This window comes from Adiantum capillus-veneris, chromosome 13 (assembly GCF_014529385.1).
Source record: "Adiantum capillus-veneris isolate H3 chromosome 13, ASM1452938v2, whole genome shotgun sequence".
Taxonomy (NCBI): Eukaryota; Viridiplantae; Streptophyta; class Polypodiopsida; order Polypodiales; family Pteridaceae; genus Adiantum; species Adiantum capillus-veneris.
The window spans coordinates 47,368,487-47,390,484 of NC_140943.1; the positions used below are offsets into that span (position 1 = coordinate 47,368,487).

The 21,998-nt window shown below is 44.8% G+C and overlaps 2 protein-coding genes across 2 annotated transcripts in view; both read right to left on the reverse strand.

The window, feature by feature from the left end:
- LOC147443932 (potassium channel KAT3-like) overlaps positions 1 to 21,998 on the reverse strand; it is a 101,077-nt gene that overhangs the window by 15,823 nt on the left and 63,256 nt on the right. The gene's annotated exons all lie outside the window — the stretch shown is intronic.
- On the reverse strand, positions 5,405 to 11,029 carry LOC147443933 (uncharacterized). The gene is made up of 3 exons (XM_086527639.1): positions 10,690 to 11,029; positions 10,388 to 10,638; positions 5,405 to 5,536 (listed from the first exon to the last, which is right to left on the reverse strand). Exons 1-3 carry the CDS (start codon positions 11,027 to 11,029, stop codon positions 5,405 to 5,407), a joined length of 723 nt encoding a protein of 240 aa, XP_086383765.1.

A 21,998-nucleotide genomic window follows, 5' to 3' on the forward strand; every position in this document is an offset into this window, starting at 1 on the left:
AGCCAGAACCATCAGGAGTTTACATTTCCAAAGCTTAACCTCATCACAGTAAGCTCCATTCCACAAGCCCCGCCTTCCACTCTTGTAGTTGCCTCTCGAGATGGGTTGAAGCAAGTGGAAGAGCCGGCTGGTGTGCTCACACGGGCACAGAGAGCTGCTCTTGGCCTCAGCCTCCCTGGCGGTCCAGTCTTTCCATCTCCTGTCACACAAATGAGTCAAACTCCATTAGTAGCTGACAAACCAGCAGGTAGTGTCAAGAGCCAACCTACCTCGCTTTTATCAGATATTGATGGTGCTTTCATGGAAGCAGTAGAGGACTTGCAGAAGCTTAAGATACCAGAGCAAGATCTAATCAAAGGAAACAATCCCACAGCAGAGTCTATCTTGAAAAACACTTTTCAACAAGTGTCACTGTACGACATGCTTCGACTTGATGCAAATTTTAGAAGTGACACCCTTTCCATTATCCAGTCTCTGTACCCTGGTGCAGGGCCTAGTAGCGGGCACCTACCTATGCAGCCCTTGGAGTCCTACATGATTTCATATGGTGGATCAAGGATCAATCTGATGCCAGAATTTACTATGTTGGCCTTAGGGCTGCAGCCTACCCGCCTTGCTCCATTCACTGTTACATTGGCAGTAGACCAGAGGACAGTCTACCCTATGGGCATTGTAGAGAAGGTGCCTCTGATGGTACAAAACTTCACATTTAGCTTGGTTTTGTGGTGGTCAGTTAGTCTTCCTCATGTGGAGGGAGGATTTCCTTTGTTGATTGGTAGACTAGGGTTGCGGCATACTAAGGCACTTCATGATTGGGGAAACAACGCCATGTGGATACATACTCCTGGCCCCCCCATGCAACCAATTCGGCTCGAAGGAGGTATGGATCCAGTGGTTCATCAAAGCTCATTGTCAGTACAGTCCAACCCCGACCCTGAGCAGCCCATCCCACCTGACGGGTCTGACGAAGACCTGCTGCAGTGGTTGGAAGCTACCGCCTCGATGCCATGCTATGTGGTCTCTATTCAAAACTCACATGTGCCGGTAACACTCTCTCTCCCAACTCCTCAGGTGGACACAAATGTCCCAAGTCCTACAGCAGACAGTGGACGAGTCGAAGAAGTAAGTGGGTCAGCTCCAAATTCTCATGATTCAGATGATCCTCCTATGGAAGCCCTCGGCATCCATCACGGAAGGGGGAAAAAATCTCCTTTGCATGAACTCGCCAATGATTCCCCCCTCCCTCTAACATCTCCCAGGTCGGACGCCCCGCCCCCTCAAAAGCACTCGGTTATGTCTGTGTCTGAAGATTTACCCTTCGAGGAGCTTCCACCAAGATGGTTACAACAAGAGTACGCGGAGTTTCCAATCGATCAAACACCAGCACATGAAGTCTCGAAGCTCCAAGAGGCAGCTCAGTTCTCAACTTCTGAAGTACCCTCCACAGTTACACCTCCTGACCCTGTCAAAAAAGTAAACCTGGGCGACCCTGATAACCCTCAGCACGTCCTCTTAGCAGCTTGGTTATGGGAGCATCCCGCATTACTTGATCAGGTAGTTTCTTTTATTCACTCTTTTAAGGATGTTTTTTCTTGGTCCTACAAGGATTTGGAAGGGATCCCACCAGAATTGGGTCTCCACACAATCCCTCTGGTTGAAAGAGATAAGCCTGTCAGAGGCCGAGCTTATAAGCTCAACCCAAAGTATGTAGAGGCTGTCAAGTCAGAGCTTGAAAAAATGCAAGAGGCAGGGATCATTGTACCTATGGAGCACTCTGAGTGGTTATCACCCATGGTGATAGCGCCTAAGAAGCAGTCTAATAAAATTCGTGTGTGTAGATTACCGCACGCTGAATAAGGTAACTATTCCAGATGGTTCCCTCACACCTTTCATTGAGCGTGTGCTCGAAGATGTAGCAGGGCATGTTTTGTACAGTTTCATGGATGGGTTTAGTGGATACAATAAGTTGGGCATCCATCCAGGTGATCGGTTGAAAACGACCTTTCTGACTCCCTGGGGTATTTTTTATCTATACTAGAATGTCTTTTGGATTGAAAAACGCTCCACCTTCTTTCAATCGGGCGGTATATCTCATCTTTTGTCCTCTGCTTATAGATCATCTTCGCATCCTTTGCATAAACGCGCCAATGATTACTCCCTCCCTCTAACATCTCATAGGTCAGACACCCCGCCTCCTCAAAAGCACCTGTTGTGTCTGTGTCTGAAGATTTATCCTTCGAGGAGCTTCCACCAGGATGGTTACAAGAAGAGTACGCGGAGTTTCCAATCGATCAAACACCAGCACATGAAGTCTCGAAGCTCCAAGAGGCAGCTCAGCTCTCAACTTCTGAAGTACCCTCCACAGTTACACCTCCTGACCCTGTCAAAAAAGTAAACCTGGGCGACCCTGAAAACCCTCAGCACGTCCTCTTAGCAGCTTGGTTATGGGAGCATCCCGCATTACTTGATCAAGTAGTTTCTTTTATTCACTCTTTTAAGGATGTTTTTTCTTGGTCCTACAAGGATTTGGAAGGGATCCCACCAGAATTGGGTCTCCACACAATCCCTCTGGTTGAAAGGGATAAGCCTGTCAGAGGCCGAGCTTATAAGCTCAACCCAAAGTATGTAGAGGCTGTCAAGTCAGAGCTTGAAAAAATGCAAGAGGCAGGGATCATTGTACCTATGGAGCACTCTGAGTGGTTATCACCCATGGTGATAGCGCCTAAGAAGCAGTCTAATAAAATTCGTGTGTGTAGATTACCGCACGCTGAATAAGGTAACTATTCCAGATGGTTCCCTCACACCTTTCATTGAGCGTGTGCTCGAAGATGTAGCAGGGCATGTTTTGTACAGTTTCATGGATGGGTTTGGTGGATACAATAAGTTGGGCATCCATCCAGGTGATCGGTTGAAAACGACCTTTCTGACTCCCTGGGGTATTTTTTATCTATACTAGAATGTCTTTTGGATTGAAAAACGCTCCACCTTCTTTCAATCGGGCGGTATATCTCATCTTTTGTCCTCTGCTTATAGATCATCTTCACATCTTCATGGACGATTTTTCGACCTTCTCAGGTGCTCAATGTTCAACCCCAGTGGAAAATCTAGAGGAACACCTCGCTCAGCTGTTCTGCTGTCTTCTTGAGATGCAGAGAGGCACGCCTAAAGCTAAATCCTAACAAATGTCATTTTTTGGTCACTAAGGGCACACTTCTACGCCATGTGGTGTCTGCTAAAGGCTTAGTGCCTAACCCAGAGAAAATCGTGGCAATCTTAAAGTTACCAGCTCCCATCAACCCAAAAGGGGTGCAGAGCTTTGTAGGCCATACAAGCTATCATCGCCGGTTTATACACATGTATGCATAGGTGGCTCAACCCCTAACCCGCCTAACCAGTGCTACTGTTCCCTTTCAATGGTCGAATGCAGAGGCTGAAGCTTTTGCATATCTCAAAAAACGCCTGACTGAAGCGCCTATTCTAGTGGCTCCAAATTGGTCTCTCCCTTTTTATGTGCATATTGATGCCAGTCAACTGGTTGTGGGGGCTGTGCTGACTCAGCCTAGTAAGGAGTACAACCTGGATCGCCATGTTCACTATGCAAGTCGTCTACTCACCAAGACAGAGCGCAACTATAGCACCACAGAAAGGGAAAGTTTGGCTATTGTGTATGCTCTACAAAAATTTCGGCATTATTTATTAGGGGTCCACTTCACAGTTATTCCTGATCACCATGCCCTGCGCTATCTGCTCAACAAGCCGCAAGTTGTAGGTCGAGTATGGCGATGGCTAATCTTATTTCAAGAATTTGATTTCGAAGTGGTACTCAGGCCCGACAAACATCATGTCCTTGCCGACCACCTCTCTCACATTCACACGGGTGAAGAAGCAACGAGGGTTGCTGAGGACTTCCCAGATAGCAGTCTCTTTAAGGTGGATACCACTCCGGAATGGTACGGCGATGTTTTGCATCTGCTTTCTACTGGCGTGTACCCAGAGAATGCTTCTCCACTGCAGAAGAGATGACTTTTGTTGAAGTCTAGGTCATTCACTCTAATTGGGGGCCAGCTATACAAGTCAGGACAGGATGGTGTTCTGAGGCGGTGTGTCTCCCCTCATGAAGTGGAGTATATTTTGGAGGATGCCCACAATGGTCCCATTGGTGGCCATTACTCTGGTCATATTACTGCTCAGAATATTCTGCAGTGTGGTTTATGGTGGCCCTATATTTTTCGAGATGCAATTGCCTATGTAAAAGTATGTGATGTGTGTCAGCGCTATGGCCCTAAACCAAGCACGCAATCAAACCGTCCTCTGCAGGTCTCTATGGCATGGCAGCCCTTTGAGAGATGGGGCATTGACTTTGTGGGTCCAATTAGTCCCTCCGCCCAACCAGGCAATCGGAAGTATCTACTAGTGGCTACAGATTACGCAACAAAGTGGGCAGAGGTACTGGCAACAACGGATTGGCATTGGCACTACTGTAGCCAAGTTTCTCTACAAAAATATTTTGTGCAGGTTAGGGTGTCCCCTGGAAATCACCAGTGATAGGGGTAGTCACTTTGTGAATGAAACAATTTAAACCTTGCTTGCCAACTACAAGATTTTTCACCGCAAATCTTGTACCTATTACCCTAGAGCAAACGGGCAGGCTGAGAGCACTAATAAAGTTCTGATAGCACTTCTGCGGAAAGCATGTCATCTCCATCCTGCGACTTGGACTCAAGCTATCCACGGCACCCTGTGGGCATACCTAACTTCTTTCAAAGCCACAACCAATCACACCCCATTTCAATTAGCTTTCGGTCTGGAAGCAATAGCGCCCTTCGAATTCAACTCAGGATCTTCGCGAGTGGGTAGTCTGCGTGCCACTGTAGATTTGGGATCGGCATCTGTCTCTCGTCTTGACCTTCTGGATGAAAGCTGAAGTTTAGCTTCTTTGGCTCTGGAAGGAGAGTAGCTTCTTCGCAAAGCGTGGCATGATCGCCATCTCCGAAAGACAAAAATAACGTAGGGTTCCCTGGTGCTACTCTATCAAGCTAAGTATCTAAAGAAAGCTAAGAAGTTGTTCCCAGCCTGGCAAGGCCATTCATGGTGGAAAAGATTTTGCCACAGGGAGCTGTCTAGTTAGTCACTCTGGAAGGTGTGCCCCTGCCACTAGTAAATGGATCCAGGGTGAAATGCTATCACCAATCCTCTAACTTAGTTTAAGGAGTTCTTAGCTATGTTATCTTCAGTACAACCTTCTGTTTTCTGTCTGTAACCTCAATCAGATTTCAAGCTTTCAGATGTATCTCTCTTGCTCTGTGTCCACCAACCCACCAACCCACCAACCGTTATTACATCTCTAATCTTCTTTTCAAGTATATCACTTTTGATGAAATTGCATTCTCAACTGTTCCTGAGTTTAACTTCGACTTTTAATCTCCAATTTTATGGAATCTATAATTCTCCGGTCCCACTTTTCTTCCTCTCTTTCATAGTCACTACACTCATCACTTTTTTTCATTTCATCATTTTCTACTTTCTTGTCTCCAATCTGCATTCACGATGATTATATTGTTACGCTCCAGATCCTATTCCCATCCGAATCTCCCTCCCTCCTTCGTACATTAACTCTAATTAAAAATTCCTTGTTCCTAGCAGTTATCATCTCTCTCCCTCAATGTGGTAGATTAGGTCAGGTCTTGAGTTCAACTCTCGTTGCATAGATCTCTGAGGTTTCTTGGATTGCTTCAAGGCAGTTAAAATTCTCTTTTATTGTGCTTTTGCCTTTGGCGCTTCTGGCATTAATTCTCTTTTCTTTGGATGCTTTTAAAAATTAGAACAAAATTTCTCTGTGCTCCCTTGGCTTTCACATGTTTCAACCTCCTCGCCCCTAACCAAACCCACCCCCTCACCTCTCGCCCCTACCCTCTCTGTCCCTCGCCCTTACCCTCAACCCCTCGCCCCTACCCTCTCTCTCTCTCTCTCCCTCGCCCCTACCCAATCCCACCCCCTCACCTCTCGTCCCTACCCAATCCCACCCCACATAATCAGTCTTCTTATAGAAAGCTATAATTTTTTTATTTTATGAGGAAATAAATCTCACAACCAGGGTTATTTTGGGCGTTTTGGAAAAATTGAAGGGCATTTTGGGAATTCATGACAAAATATTGGGCCGACCCACAATTTTTTGAGCGCTAGCGCCCGTAAGTTTCCATCCAATCATCCTCTCCCTCTATCTCATTCGCTAGGGCTGGAAAGCATGAGATTGCGCCTACATGGTAGAAAGAGACCAGCGCTAGAGCATGGTAGAAATTTGGTGAGCGCTAGCGCTCAGTACTCACAAGAAAGCGGTAGAGGGGATGCTTTTCAATTTTGAAAGTAAATCAACTTTACAAGGAGCCTATATAAAGAGGTTTTGGGCGACTATTTTTTAATTGAATAACTCCCTCCCTTGCTCTCCCCTTATGCAGCAACCCGGTGCTAGCGCTCCCTCGCTCTCTCCCTTGCGCAGCAACCCGGCTGAGCGCTAGCGCTCACCTCCAGGAGAGAAGGAGAAAGGTACATGAGACAAGAGGTGTGCCCTAAATCTATATAAATAGATGTATGCGAGTTTTTTTAATCATTTATTTTCTGGTGGTTACGAGGTCTAACACTGCCGAGGCATTTTCGTCCTCTGGATTGGTTTCTCTCTATAACTTACTTGTCTCTACCTGTCTCTTTCTTCCTTCTTCTCCTACTCTCTTGCTCGTGTAGGTGATTGAGCGCTAGCGCTTGGATGTCTTTATGAGCATGAGAGATGGCGAGGGAGGGTTGTAGGATGGGGTGGGAGAGAGAGAGAGAGAGAGAGAGAGAGAGAGAGAGAGAGAGAGAGAGAGAGAGAGAGAGAGAGAGAGAGAGAGAGAGAGAGGGGGGGGGAGAAGTGACAGCAAGAGAGGTTGGTAGGACGAGACTGAATCCAAGAGAAAGAGGTTGATAGAGATAAGTAAACAGGTAAGATAATGGAGAGAGAGAGAGAGAGAGAGAGAGAGAGAGAGAGAGAGAGAGAGAGAGAGTTTTAACTTTGTAGGAAACTATCCCAAGAGACCTTAAAGATCTAGGCGATGAGGAGTTGAACTCAAGACCTGTTATGAAAGAGAGAGAGAGAGAGAGAGAGAGAGAGAGAGAGAGAGAGAGAGAGAGAGAGAGAGAGAGAGAGAGAGAGAGAGAGAGAGAGAGAATGAAATGAAATGAAATGTTATATTAACATCTTCAAAAGGCCAAAGTGACCTATGAGACCAGAAAGTTACAATGCAGTGTATCTGATACAAAGTCAGATTAACAAAATAAATTAAACTAGGATAACAAAATATAAATACCGTGGGATCCTAAACTAAGCAGTACAATGTGAAGACAATATGGGAGGGGAGTAGAGATCCATCTTCATCTGCACTCTCGACGACGAAAGAGTATGGCTTGAATCTTTTGCCATAGCCTCCTTCGAAATTGTGTAGCTCCTCTCCTCCCTCGGGGTCGTCTAGATCTCCCTAGCTCCAATGCTCGGTCTATGAGAATGCCAGTAGTGCGGGTAGACCTCTCCACCGTCGCTGGTTGCTCCTCTGTCTGTTCTTCTGGGTGTACAGTATCTAGTGTAAAGAAATCTGTGATCTGTCTCTGGGGATGTCTCTCTTCACCTCTCCTCAGTAAGGTTTCTCTATGCTTGTGTAACTCAAGTAGATAAAGCCCAAGAGATCTTTGATCCTCATAACTCATGACCCTAGATAGAGGCCCAAAACCTTCTCTGAATAGACAGTGAAAACGGCCTCGTATCTCATAGTACACTGTGCAATGACATATGTAATGTACTTCTGTCTCTGGCTCTAGATGGCATAAGCGGCATATTTTGTTATTTGCTGGTGTCCCTCTGAATCTGCCAGTCTCAATCTCGAGCTGATGTGAGGACGTGCGTATCTGGCCAATGGCACAACGCAAACCATGTGAAAGATGCGTGTCCATATAGCTAGGTCAAATTACAAACCCATCCCCCGTGAGGTGGAGAAGATGCTCTCTATAGAAAGCCATCTTTGTGCCCAACTCTTGTAATGGCTCTATCCATGTCCTCCTCGTGTCCAACTGGATCAAATCCTGACGGATGAGTCTATTAATCTCTACCCGTGTCAGAGACCTCAAGGGTGCCCGAAGAGAGTATTGAAAAGGAGGCAACCTGTCCATGGTGAAACCATGTGTCTGAAACCATGATGTCATCTGAGCATACCAGCATGATGTATCCCCGTTAAGAGCTAATCGTCTGGAGGACTCTAGAGCCACCCTGGCATATCTGTCTCTGGTAGTATCCCACAGACTGTGTACAAAGGAGACTGATCTTGTGAGCGCCTCAATCTCCATAGGGGGGGGCAGCTAATTCTGCTCGAATGATATCATGCGGTACAGAAACCTTGGCTCTAATCAGCCGAGAGATCATAGATACTAGGGGCTTCTCCATACGCCTCCACCCATCCTGGCCTATAGAAGGTCCCCAAACCTGCACCCCATATAACATAGTAGAGGCAACCAAAGTATCAAAGAGCCATAAATTTGTCCTAGGTTCCTGGAACTGAACCTGTGAACACATCCTCTCCATTCCTCCCAGAGCCGCACCAGCTCTAGTTAGTCTAGTCTCTGCTGCTCTTCTCAAGGAAAATCTCGGCCCAGTAAAGACTACCCCCAAGTAAGTGTATGCATCTGTATACTCCACAATCTCCTGACCATACTTGAAAGTGGGTACTGATCTCCTGACCCATTGCGGTGTGGTGTTAAACACCATAACCTTGGTTTTCCCTAGGTTAACACACAATCCACTATCCTCTGCAAAATTGCGTAGTGCATCCAACTGTCGTTGCATACCTTCTGATGAGTCAGATATCAGCACAATATCATCAGCATATAGCAACAATGGGATCCACGTCCCTGCCAGCTGTGCACCTCTGTCACCCTCTCTATCGATGTAATCAGACACCTCATCAACATACATACCAAATAGAGTAGGAGACAATGGGCAGCCCTGTTTCACTCCAATGGTAGAGTGAACTAAATCAGATACCCCTTCTGGAGTGCGTACCCGTCTCATCACTGATCTGTACAAAGCCATAATCCCCCAAATCACCTCTATGGGCACCCCCATCTCCTGTAGTCTGCGCATCAATCGAGCTCTTGGTACCATGTCAAATGCTTTACGAAAGTCCACAAAGCTACAATATATTCGTCTCCCATGTGCTCTGCCCTCCTCAATGATGGCCCTGAGTGTCAAAATATGATCAAGAGTGGAGAAACCCCTCCTGAAGCCGGCTTGACCCTTTGCTCGTACCCCCTCGCCCTCTGCCCAATTACTCAAGTGTTGCTCCAGGATGGATGCATACAACCGTGCCAATGTGTGTCCAACCATGATAGTGCGGTAGTTCCCAGGCTCTGTAGGGTCACCAGCCTTGAAGATGGGCACAATATTAGACAATCTCCAAGTCTCAGGTAATCCCTCACACATGGCACGATTGAACAACACTGCGAGAACCTCCATCAGCATATCCCTGGCATGTATAAAGTGCTCCGACACTAGACCGTTATGATCATATGCCTTCCCGGTCTTCATTCTGTCAATGGCCCTTTGTACCATCTCAGGTGTAAAGAAAGTGCTCGTAGCTGGGCAAGGCTTGGTAGGGTCTGGAAGGGGTTCCTGTCCAGGAACCGTATATAATGATGTTGCATATTGGCCCCACACCTTAGGTGAAGTAATCACTGGGGGAGGGGAGTGCTCATGGAAGAGACGCCATGCCTCTCCTGAGTCCCTACTCAAGAACATATGATACAAGTATCGCTCCATTTGGGCTAGGTAAGCTCGCTTCTTCCGTCGCACAAGGCGTCGGAAAGCAATCCGAGACTGTCTGTAAGTGATGACTCCTAAAAGGAGATCCCTCTGAAGCTGGTCTCTCATCTCTCTGCATTCTTCATCATACCAACTATTCTAGGGCATGCTCCCAGAATGTCGTCTCTTGCCCAGCTGAGTGTGTGGGTATGCCACTGATGCAGCCCCGTGCAATGTCTCAGTCAGTAGCGTGGTGCACTCCTCCACTGAGAGGCCTGTACCATTTGTGCCAGCTGTGCCTTCCAATAGACGGTGCCAGATCTCCTCTGAATAAACGAAATCAGTCTCTGGAGTAAATGTATAGCGAGTGTGTGACCTGCCTCTTGATGTCTGGGTTGTACTATACTGAAATTTAATGGATAGTGTCAAGAGAGCATGGTCTACTGCTATGCCCACTGGCCTGGCTCCCGCTGTGAAATCCTGAATGCAGGGGATAAAGCTCGGTTGTGTCATAACATAATCCACTGTACTGGCCCCATGTCTATGTGGAAAGCATGTGAAACCGGCTGCTCCAGGAAATCGTTGTAAGCCATTAAGTATGGCTAATCCATGTGTAGTCGTCATTTCCATGAGGTATCTCCCATACTCCGTTTGCTCTCTGTCATCTGAGCATCTGTCAAGCCCCAATTCACCCACATTCAGCTCTCTAAGCATCTCATCTAAAGTGTCGTAGAAGACTGTCTGCGAGTTCCCCGTTCGGGCATTGAAGTCCCCTAGGAGAATGATATCACCATCCCTAGAAAACTCCCAAATGTCATCATCTAGGATAGAGAAAGGCGCCTGCCCTCTGGATGCGGCATACATTGATGTACTGGGAGGAAAGTAACATATGGAAATATATAGGAATCGACCTGTGTCAGGTCTCAGTCTCACCCACATATATCTAGCATGATCATCTCTTCGTACAATACGTAGTAATGGTTGTAGTTCTTCTCTGAATAGCACTACTCCTCCTCCTGAACCTCTACTCCCGTGCTCAGATCTCGCATTTGTCCTGTGAGCTGTTTCCCATCTGTATCCCACCACATGTGGCATTACCTGTCCAGGGGCCTGATGAGTCTCTGAGAAGAACACAATATCCTTGTCTTTGAAACTCTCCTCAAATGCGCCCACGTCCAACCTCATAGACCCATTACAGTTCCAGGTAGCCATCTTCAGTGTGGTCCCATAGGTCTCGCACCGTCATGCAGTACGCCGCTCTAAAATCACCACCTGTCCATCTCTGTAGAAGGCTATCTTTCCCTTCTCCCTTGCCGCTGTAATCTCTGGCATTACCTCTCTCATATGTGCGAGCTGTGAGAGAGTCAGGTCATCACCGAGGAAAATTCCTGTCTTTTTGAGAGTAGGCCTCTTCCTCAAGAATTCCTTCTTCTCTTCCAACGAGGGAAAGCGTAGTATGAGAGCTCTCCCCTTTGAAGACTCACCCGTGCCATCACTTTTCTTACCTACCCTCCATGCCTTTGTGTGCAGAGGCTTTTCCATCCCCATCATGGATGTAAGGCTTGTGACCTCTTTCTCCACATTGTTTATGTCTTTGAGACCGGTCACTCTCACATGCAGTGCTCGCATCCGCCTTCTTTGTTCCTCTTCGAGAGTCATGTTGATAAGCGTCGGTGTACAAGGAGTTTCTTGACCTTTCCTTTCTTGGCGACCCATTTTTCAGCCTCGTCCGCCTTTTTCTGTGTCCTTGTTATCATCTCCGCCCATGAAGATGTCTTTGCCACACTCAGTTTCTCTTCCTCTGTGATCATCCTTACCTGTTCCTTAATTTCCTTGATTTCATCTATTACCGAGGGTTGAAATTCGCCTTCCTCTAGTCCATTGCTTACTCTATCAGCAAGCTCCTGTTTAAGGGCTGAGACTTCTTTTTTGAGTACCGTATCTCGACGTTTGGGTTCTCTTGTTTGAGGGTTGAGACTTATTCTTTGAGTGTCTGTATTTCTGCGTTAAGGCTCTCTTTCTCTTTCTTCCACTGTGCGCCCTCATTGAAGACCATCTGAAGTAGGTTGGTCTTCTCCTTCCACCATCCTTCCATCTCTGTTTTCCACTCCTTCATTTCCCTCTCCATCTACGCCATCCGCTTATTCGTGAGCACGAAGGTTGCCTTTGCTCGTGGCTTGCAAACAGGTGAGACATTGGCGGCTTCCGTGTCCTGTGCAGGGTCTTCTTCAAGTGGATCCCTTACGGTGAGGCCCAAAGAATCAGGGTCTTCTTCAAGTGGATCCATTACGGTGAGGCCCAGAGAATCAGAGAGAGAGAGAGAGAGAGAGAGAGAGAGAGAGAGAGAGAGAGAGAGAGAGAGAGAGAGAGAGAGGTGCGATAGATAGGTTGAGGAGAGGGGTGGGTGGGGGGGGGGGGAGAGACGCCATAGACTGAAGAGGGGGGAAAGGGGGGGGACGCGATAGACAGATCGGGGGGGGGGGGGGGGGGAAAGGGGGGAGATAGACTGAGGAGAGAGGGGGGGGGGGGGGGGGGCGATAGACTGAGGAGGGGGGGGCCGGGATAGGCAGAAGGAAGAAGGGGGGGGGGGGGGGGGGGGGAGGGGGGGGCAGCGCGAGAGAGAGGGAGCAGCATGGGGAAAGCGCGAGGGGTAGGGGCGGGCAGGGAGCAGGGCGAGGGTGCAGCGGGGGCGGGGGCGGGGGGCGGGCGAGTAGGCGCGAGGGGCAGGGGCCTCGTATCTGAGAGAGAGAGAGAGAGAGAGAGAGAGAGAGAGAGAGAGAGAGAGAGAGAGAGAGAGAGAGAGAGAGAGAGAGAGAGAGAGAGAGAGAGAGAGAGAGAGAGAGAGAGAGAGAGAGAATTGGATTGTCTGAGGTAAAGAAATTCAAGAGCAAAAGAGAAAAGAAATAGTGATACTAATATTACCTGCGTTTCTTTTTGACGGATCAGTATTTTGTGCTAGGCTTTTAGTTCTCTTCCGATGGCCAAGAAATCTGATATTGGCGCTAGTGTTGAGTTCATATAACAGGAAGCGATTGATATAGGGTGAATAGAGAAGACTTCGAACTTGGCGGAGTTACATGGAAGCAGATTGCCTCCAGGATGCTTTTTTGTAGCCGTGTTAGAAGCGTATGATGGCAAGGATGCTCCTCTGCCCCATGTACCTTCAATGAACGACGAGATGAATACCCTAAAGAAGGCACAGAAAAACCTTGTCACGCGGCCGAAAACCGATCTGGTAATTGCTTTCTTCATTTGTCCAAAAGTTTGTGTTTCTTGTATTTGAGTATTATATTTCAAATAATTGCCAGAAGTTTGTATGTTAATTAATTTACACTGTGTTATTTATTTGATAGCGGGTCACCAAGATCGCAAGGAAATAACAAGAAGAACTATGTTCATCTGCTGCTATGACTATTTCGAAGAGCGTAGCTGCTAGTACGGTGTCATCTCCACCTGTCTCGCAACAATCGAGAAATCCAAAAAATTTGCAAAAGGAAAAGCTAAAGTGCAAGAAGGAGCATTGTCTGGGTTTGTGGTGGAGGACAAATACAACTCCAACGAGGAGATTGATGATAGAAAAATGGAGGCTTAAATGACTGCAGGGACAAACATTGGGGGAGAATTTCCCATCAACAAAGACGTTACACTTCGACAAGATATGTTATCAAAGCATCTAGGAAATTTGAAGGTAAATTAGAGCTTTTTGGTTTAAGATTAGTATAAATTTCCTTTGAATTGGTCTTTGACATATATTGTTGCTTGCAGGTAGAGCATGAATCTCTGCTCCCTTGGGTTCCACTGTGCCGTTTGGTGAAGCTAGAAAAAGCAAGATAAGTTAGCTAGGATACCAAGCATCTGCAACCTCATGCGGATATATTCTTGCTGGAGGGTATTACGAACCCAAGGGAAGCTTCATATGCTCTCTTGAACCGAGATATACAATCATTGATGTGGACAATGACACCAAGAAGACATGGGATCCCTTGTGGCGTGCAATAAACGATGAGTTTGAGGCTGAAATCCAGAACACTTGCTGGAACGATCTATGCGGTAAAATGTTGTATACCTGGGATGGCAACCATAGGCTCGCTGCCTGGATGGGAGTACTGAAAGAGAGTAAGCTAGCTGCATTGCTGATAGTATTAATTTGCGGGTATGTTAAGAAATACATTTAATAATCCATCTTTATGATGTTAGGTGTTGCTTATGAGAAAGATGCAGATCTACACCCTCGAGTTCGAGTGGAATTAGTCAAAGTAGACTCCTCAAATGAGGCCGACATGTTGAGCATAGTGATGCATACAAACAAGTAATATATCTTTGGTGTATTTGAGTGTGCAGTTGACTTGAAATAGTATAAGATTGACTAATCTTTAACATTGCATCAATTTCTTGTAGATTGAATGAAACAGGATATGTGTCCACATCATACACAGACATGTTATAGATGGTGTGGGCACTGGGTCTTGTTTCCAAGGAAGAAAAGGGTGGGAAAAAAGTCCTCGTTCAATGTACATGTAGCTCTAATGACTCGGCTGCTACATCCAGTATGTGTTTTGAGATTGTTCAATTATTGAGTGTCAAAATGTTTTAGATCCATACATTTGTTTGACCATTGTCTTCATGTCTGTAGGAAAAATATACGCTTGCCTTGAAAAAAAATGTGGCAGAGAAAAATAGCAGAGTTTCAAGCCTGATACAAAAAAGCAACTTTGAAGCAGACGCACAGTCAAAAAAAATGACAAGATATGCATTGGCGATAGTTGACCCTGCTTTAGGAGATGAATGGTGGAGGTGGGTTGGTCTTGGTTATCTTTCTGAGGCAGAACAATTACAACTCCTACTGCATGTTACCATTGAATCCTTTGGACTCTTGTGTAGGACAGTGCGCGCAATCGAGTGCACTAGTCTGCAAAAGTGGATAACAGAGGAAAGATTATATGGGTTGGCGTGTGCAACTCTTATGTCAGAAAAAAAAACCTTCATCTTGCGTACGATGGCATCCAATGATCTGGGAGATGTGAGTAGTCTAGACATTACTCATACTGGTGAGTACATTTGATTGCCTTGTTGTTGGACTGCAGAGTCATGTGGATAGATTTAGTCGTTTTGACATATCCATTGTTTTCATTGTCACAGGAGAGTTTGCTATTTTCCGAGAGTGGTTGAGGATCGAAGTATTTTGGTCTTCCGTTGTTGGAGAGGCAGAGAACGTATACAGATGTACCCACAGTATACATTTACAATCGATGCCTCGTTTGGACCTGGATTCATTCATTGAAGACGCTAAGTTGATACATAAGAGCAAGACCTTCGCTTATGAGCTGGGTGTGATGAAAAAGGGAACACAATCTGAGGTGAGCAAGGCATTGGCGGATGTAGGAAAAAGATTTCTTTGCATGTATACGCAGTAGACAATTACCTTACATGCCGTGAACTATAATATGATGCTAACTATGTTCTTGCTCGTATTAGGAGGTTGCGGGTTCGCAAGTTTAACATAAAAGGGGTCAGAAGTTTGCAAGAAATTCTTGAAATCGAAAAATCAGAGCATATTTTTAACCCAATGCAAATAACATGCAACTTCAGAAGCAATGTCTACCAGGGTTTTCCATGGTTCTTGGAGTATGGGGAGGGATACTTCCCTCCGAACGAGGAGAAGGCACACAACGATGTTGTGAAAGATAGAGAGGAAAGAGAACGTGGGGACACACAAATATCTGTGATAGCAGAGTCAAGTGTCCAAAGACCTTAAATGGTGCCTTCATGATTGTATGGTACATGTCCACATCGTTAGATTTAGTTTGAATTAATTATTTGATAATTCTTTGCAGATGGAACAATCCGGGGAGGCTTCGGGTTCGCAGGGGGGTAGGTCGTGCAAGAGAGAAACGTAAGTATACTTACTAACATCTAAATGGTGAACATATTTTCAGACGCTTTGAAAATTGTGCTTTTCTTGGTGATCAGGTAAGAGAAGTGGGATGTTAGCAAATGAGGTAGTGGACTTTGCAACGAGTTTAGAAATAGAGATAATGCATGTCTCAGACCTACCAACATACCCGTTGACTGGTAAGTGGAAATCTTGATTGAGAGTTGCAATGTGTTTTGAGATCTATCTTTTGATGATTGAGATATCTACAAGAAGTGATAGCAACTATATTCAGATTGTTCATTTCGGCTCGGACAAGACAGAGGATGACTTGAAGATGGCCTTACTAAGCTCTCTGAGGCCACACATTGTGGAAAAATCCCTTCGTTCGTTACGAGATGGATCAGCCATGGATTCTGCAGTGAATGCTTCCATTGTTTTTTTGCCTTGCAATACATCTGTGTATGGGTTGTCAAACACTGAAGTGCCTGAATCTCTAACTATCTCTCCCTCTATCCATCACCGTCTCAAGTCATTGTCGGGAATTGATATTTGAGAAATTTTTAAAGAAAACAAATGCAGATAAAGTATGAAAGATATTCTTGACAATCGCACATGCTGTACCATGCCGATTAAGGTGTGATTGTCTCTCGAAGTTTTAAGTACATCTCTCTATCTATCTCTCTCCTTCCTCCACGTAGCGTGCGTTGCGTCACACAACACCCTGAACCTCATATTTTAGTTCAATTGTATTTTAAGTTGGACTAATGCAATTGTCTTCATATTTACTATATCTTGTATGCAAACACATGGTTCAAAATGCAAATATACCCTCCAACCAACCAATCGCCACTCCATCTCCTTGTCGATTGATGTAGCGGCACGATGTTGGACATAGCTCATCGTTGGGCGAAGGGATCTTTTTGCATAAGATTAAAGACCAGCACAAGCTCATAAAGAGAGCTTCTTCAATAAATTTGCTAGTCCGTCCATTTTACGAACAAAAGCTCCCTCCCCGCCTCTACTCCTACCACACATATATCAAGCATAGAAGCCTTTTGGTGTACTCAAGCACAAACTTCTCTAGCCAATTTTGTATGGAAAGAGTAGATACAATTGCTCAACTACTCCTTTGAGCATCATGAAACATATCTTATCTTGCTCCAAAGGGCTATTTGGAAATAGATAGATCTAAAGTTTATAAGTTGTTCCAACTTATAGGGTTCCGTCCGATGATATAAGATCTTAAAAAAAAGAAGATCGCGAAGTCCATCGTGCATCGGGCGCGCTCGCATCTTTATCGCTGTGACTTAAAGGGCATAAGCCTTAAAGAACCCCAGATTACACATGGGTTCTCGTGGAGAATCGGACAAAGATAACACCTCTCAGTGGGAAGGCAAAGAAAAGTTAAAATCCGGCGTGGGAACTAAAGAAAAGAATGAAGATTTGGACAAATTTTCGATGGAGAAGTTTGTCAGAACGGAGTACAAGCGTCAACTGCAGGTTGATATGTGTGTGAAAAGATTGATCAAGTTCTCCAAAGACCTGAGATTTGCTAAACACCTGAAGAATTACCCGATTACCCGATTGATGCGATTTACTCGATATGGCATGAGGCCATTGTTTCTTCTCTCAGGCCGGGAGGAAAGCTGAAAGAACAGGCGAGTGCAGAAAAGCGGAAGTTGTACCGGCAAGAAGAGTTGGATAGAGCTGTTGACTAGAAGATAAGGGGAGAATGTAATAAGACTATTTTTCAAGGTTCTTAAAGTCAAAAAGAATATAATATGCTAGATCTTTTGTTGAACATGATTTAAAAGATTGTTGAATAGTTTATTAGATAGAGAGTATTAGTCTTATGTAAATGAGTTGAAGATGTTGAGAGAGAAACCACATTCTCTTCTTTTTTTAAAATATAGTAAAGACATGGTTAATAAAGATTAGTGAATAAAGGATAGTTTGGATATAGACAGTAAAGTAAAAACGTAATCAAAATTGATGTTTTTATCGATATCAATTTTTTTATTTTCCTGTTTTTTAGCTTAAAATACATGGGTAAGCTTAAAACAAGTTGGAAAAGTTGTGGAGACCTAAAAAAAAATTATGAGTCGTGATCTAAAGGTTACGTTTTTAGCCAAAATAAGAGGTTTTTCGCAATGCTACCCGCGTTGCCTTATAGAGCAGACATGTTCTCGTCGTTTTGAGTACCTGGAACTTGCAAGGCTGGATCAACACGTACGTACGGATCGTATCCGTACGGTACAGCTGTTTTGTACAGATCCACACCGTACAGAACGATCTGTACGAGTGCTATTTTCATTTTTATTTATTGGCCGACCTGGACCGTGGCTGAGGGTTTTGCTAGACTTAAGCGAGCAGTTTTTAGGCCACATTTTGAAGACATTTGAACACCACGTGCAAAAACTCTTCACTGCAGAGAAATTGCAGCTTGCAGAGACAGGTGCGCAGGTAAATTCTCTCGCTCTCTTCTCCAAGTTGCTCTCTCTCTCTCTCTCTCTCTCTCTCTCTCTCGTGTTTGTCTTGCTGCTTGCGATAGAATCATCATGTCTAAGCCATGCAACCCGTACTCGAAGGAGCATACCAATGTCATCCGCATTATCAACACTCCAAGGCAAGCGGGTTCCAGCACTCGAGGATGGCAATGCAAGTACTATAATTTTCAGCTCACGAGTACAATTTCTCGTGTCTTCAAGCACCTGACAAGCATTGGAACGACCAATAATTGTGGAGGGTGCAAAAAGGTACCACAGGATATTAGGGACAAGATGATTGCAGAGAATTTTTTGGAAGCACCAACACCAAAAAAAAACAGAGCTGGACAGCACACACAGGATGCTCTTCATGATGCTCTGCCCACTCCTGGTTCTAGTAGAAAGAGGGCTCGAGTTGTGTAGGAGGAGAAGGATGAAGGTAATATGGATGCACGTAGGCAAAGCACCTTGCCTTCGCGTATGAACTCTCTTTCTTGGGTGAAGGAGTGTCAAAAGGTTGCTGAGATGGAGATTGCTCGCACTCTCATTGAGTGCAATATCTCCTTCAATGTTTTGAGGACTGAGCAGTGGAAGAGGATGGTCCGGGCTATAGCTGATGTTTGCCACACAGATTCATGGTTAGGGGTGGAGTATAGGAAGATGCGCACTACACTGCTCGATGAGCAGAAGACCTTGGTCCCGGTCAAGGCAAGTTGGGAGTAGTTTGGGGTGCACCATGATATCAGATGGCTGAAGTGATGTTTACAAGCGGCACATCATTAATATTCTTGTGTCGTCTTATCTTGGCACATACTTCTTACGCGGCGCTAGATGCACGGAAGGCCGGAGATTGCATCACAGGTGAGTTTATCTTTGGGCACATCAAGAAAGCTATTGAGGAGATTGGGCCAAACAATGTGGTACACGTTGTGACTGACAATGCATGTGTTGCGCATTGTCTTGACTTACTTATTGAGGATATAGGCAAGTTGCCTTGGGTATTGCCTATTGACATAGATGCCACTAAGATGACCACCTTTTTCCGCAAAACATCAAGATTTAGCTATCTTCAGGAGCCACAGTACACTTGACATGGTGCGGCCCTCGAAGATCAGGTTTGCTTATATGTATTTAGTGTTACAGATGCTCTTCAAATTGAGGGATCCACTTCTTCAGACATTCGTGGACCCGAAGTGGAGATTGATGTACCACTCGCGGATCCCACTAAATACATAGAGCGATGGGTGCTCGATGAGTCCTTTTGGGTGGACATAGGTTCAAAGTTTGACAGTGGCATTGCAGCCAATGTATGTGCTTCTACGAGTCACAGACATGGAGGGCTCTACATTGGGCTTAGTCTATCATCTCTTCATGGAGATGAAGAGACACATTACTAAGTGCAAGTCTTTGACACAGGACTAGTAAGTACTTGTCTTTTGAAATTGATTATTGCTTTCATTGCAAATCTTTTTGTTGTCTTTCGAATTTGCGGCGTGACCCAATTCAACTTTGTTTCATTGCTGAAATTTTTCATCCAAGATGACATCTTGGACATTGTATATAGGCAATGGACCTTTATGAGTCGTCCATTCATGGGATGGCTGCATTGCTTCATCCTTTCTACAAGACACCAGAGCCTTTCCATGAGAGGAATCTCTTGAAGCTCAAGAATGATAACATCAATATGATGTACGACATTGACGATCGGCTGGAGATTGATGCAGAGATAATCAGCTTCAGGAACAATCTAGGACCATCCTTTGCAAGAGTTGTGGTGTTGAGGCCAGAGGCTACCAAGTTTCCTCTTACATGGTGGCAGAATTATGGGAGACAAGGTCTTCCAACGCTTATACATCTGCTTTTACGAGTACTTTCATAGGTAATTGAAAATCTTGAGACTTGTAGTTTTTGTACTTACTATTGCCATATATTAAACCAAGACTCAAGTGTGAATTTTGAAATCTAAATGCTCATTGCTATAGGATTGCTTAGCTGGTGCATGCGACTCGCAACTGAAGTGCTTATTCCTTGATACATACGAAGATCCACAATCTCAGCACTCCTCAACTAGAGAAGTTAGTCTATTGTCGAGCAAATATGAGGCTTATGCACGCTTTGGGAACACCCAAGCAGGTCCACTTTTAATTTTCACATGAATGATTGAATCATGATACACTTGACCATTGAGTACTTAGTACATACTAAATAATATTTTTTCGATTTCAACAGGCAAACCCAACAAGTGTGAAGATGGTGGCAGATCCTAGTGCTATGGACGAGATGGAGCTGCAGATCAGAAATGAGCAAGAGGAGATTATTCAACTGCTTCACAAGGAGTTGGAGAGTGGTCATCAGCGTGTGATGAGGTCACGCGCACGAGCTTTGGCTATTCCTCTACGTGAGCATGCTCTAGACCTAGAGAGTGCTCGAAGGGAGAGCATTTGTAAAGGGAAGCTTCCTGTTCGTTCTTCTCGGAAACGGGAAAACAAGGTGGTTCGTCTCATTGAGGATTCGGCAGATGCACTAGAGGATGATGTTGGTCAGAGACAGGATGATCTACATCAGGCACGTGTCCGTGATGGCAGAGCCAGATGACGACGAAGGGGGAAATGTCCTGACGGATGGGGACTTCATCTGCATCTGATGGTTACTTTTGAGGATGGGGCTATCATATGGATGATGGGATAGCTTAAAGCTAGCTATTGAGTGCTTTTTACTACTTTATAGACTTACTTTTTGAGTAAGATGGTTTCATTTATGACAATTGTACGCTCTATGATGAGCCTTTTATTATAGCCAGGGCCCTGTAGGCTATCACCTATGGTATTTTCATGTTTTTTCAGTATTGGTGTGTTCACTGTTCACTGCTATTTCAGATCTCATTTGAGCTTTGATATTCCTGTTCAATTATCAATGTTGTCTTAACTTTGAAGTCTCTTGCAGTAGTTACACGGTATGTGGTTGTCTTGTAAAACATGTTTTTGAATTTCTTTATAAGTTGTTGCTTTCTCTCTTGTTTTTTATTGGAAATTTCCTAGAAAATTTAGTACTTTGCAGTTTTTTTACAAGAGTACGTATTTTTACGTACATAAAATTTTTTCCTGTAGGGAACAACGTACAGTACGTACATATACACCACGTACAGTACGTTCTGTACCATCCTACCTGGAAGTCTATATTCTGAGTTTGTATGACAAAGTTATGACACAAATAAAATGCCAGCGGCAACAAGGTAGCCTATAAGTAGCAACAGAGTAGCTTACAAACAGATATACACAGGTAATATCTCTTTTGTTTCTATGTATATCTCTTTTGTTTGAACCAACCAAGAAGTGATTGTACTTCTTTATGATGGTACAAAATTATGTTTTCTAATTTGATTATCGTGTTAAATTGGTTGCACGAGTATGATGTTTTGGCTATTTTGTAGGCGTTTGGAATAAAGTCACTGATTTCCTTTTGGCTTTCAGGAATACTAATGTGTTGTCATGTAATCAAAGAATGTACCCACGAAAATTCTATGTGGTCTAAATATTATGTCCCTCATTCTATTCAACGTGGCACGAGTATTTGTGAGACCGAATGGCATGACAAGAAACTCATAGAGACCAAATGTTGTCTTGAACGCAGTCTTGTGAACATCTTCTGGCCTAATGCGTATCTGGTGGTACCCACTCTTCAGGTCTATCCTGGTAAACAGTGACGCTCCCTCAAGCCGATGAAGGATGTCATCTATCCTCGATATGGGGAACCTGTTTTGGATGGTTTTCTTATTCAAGACACGATAGTCAATGCACATACGCCATGAACCATCCTTCTT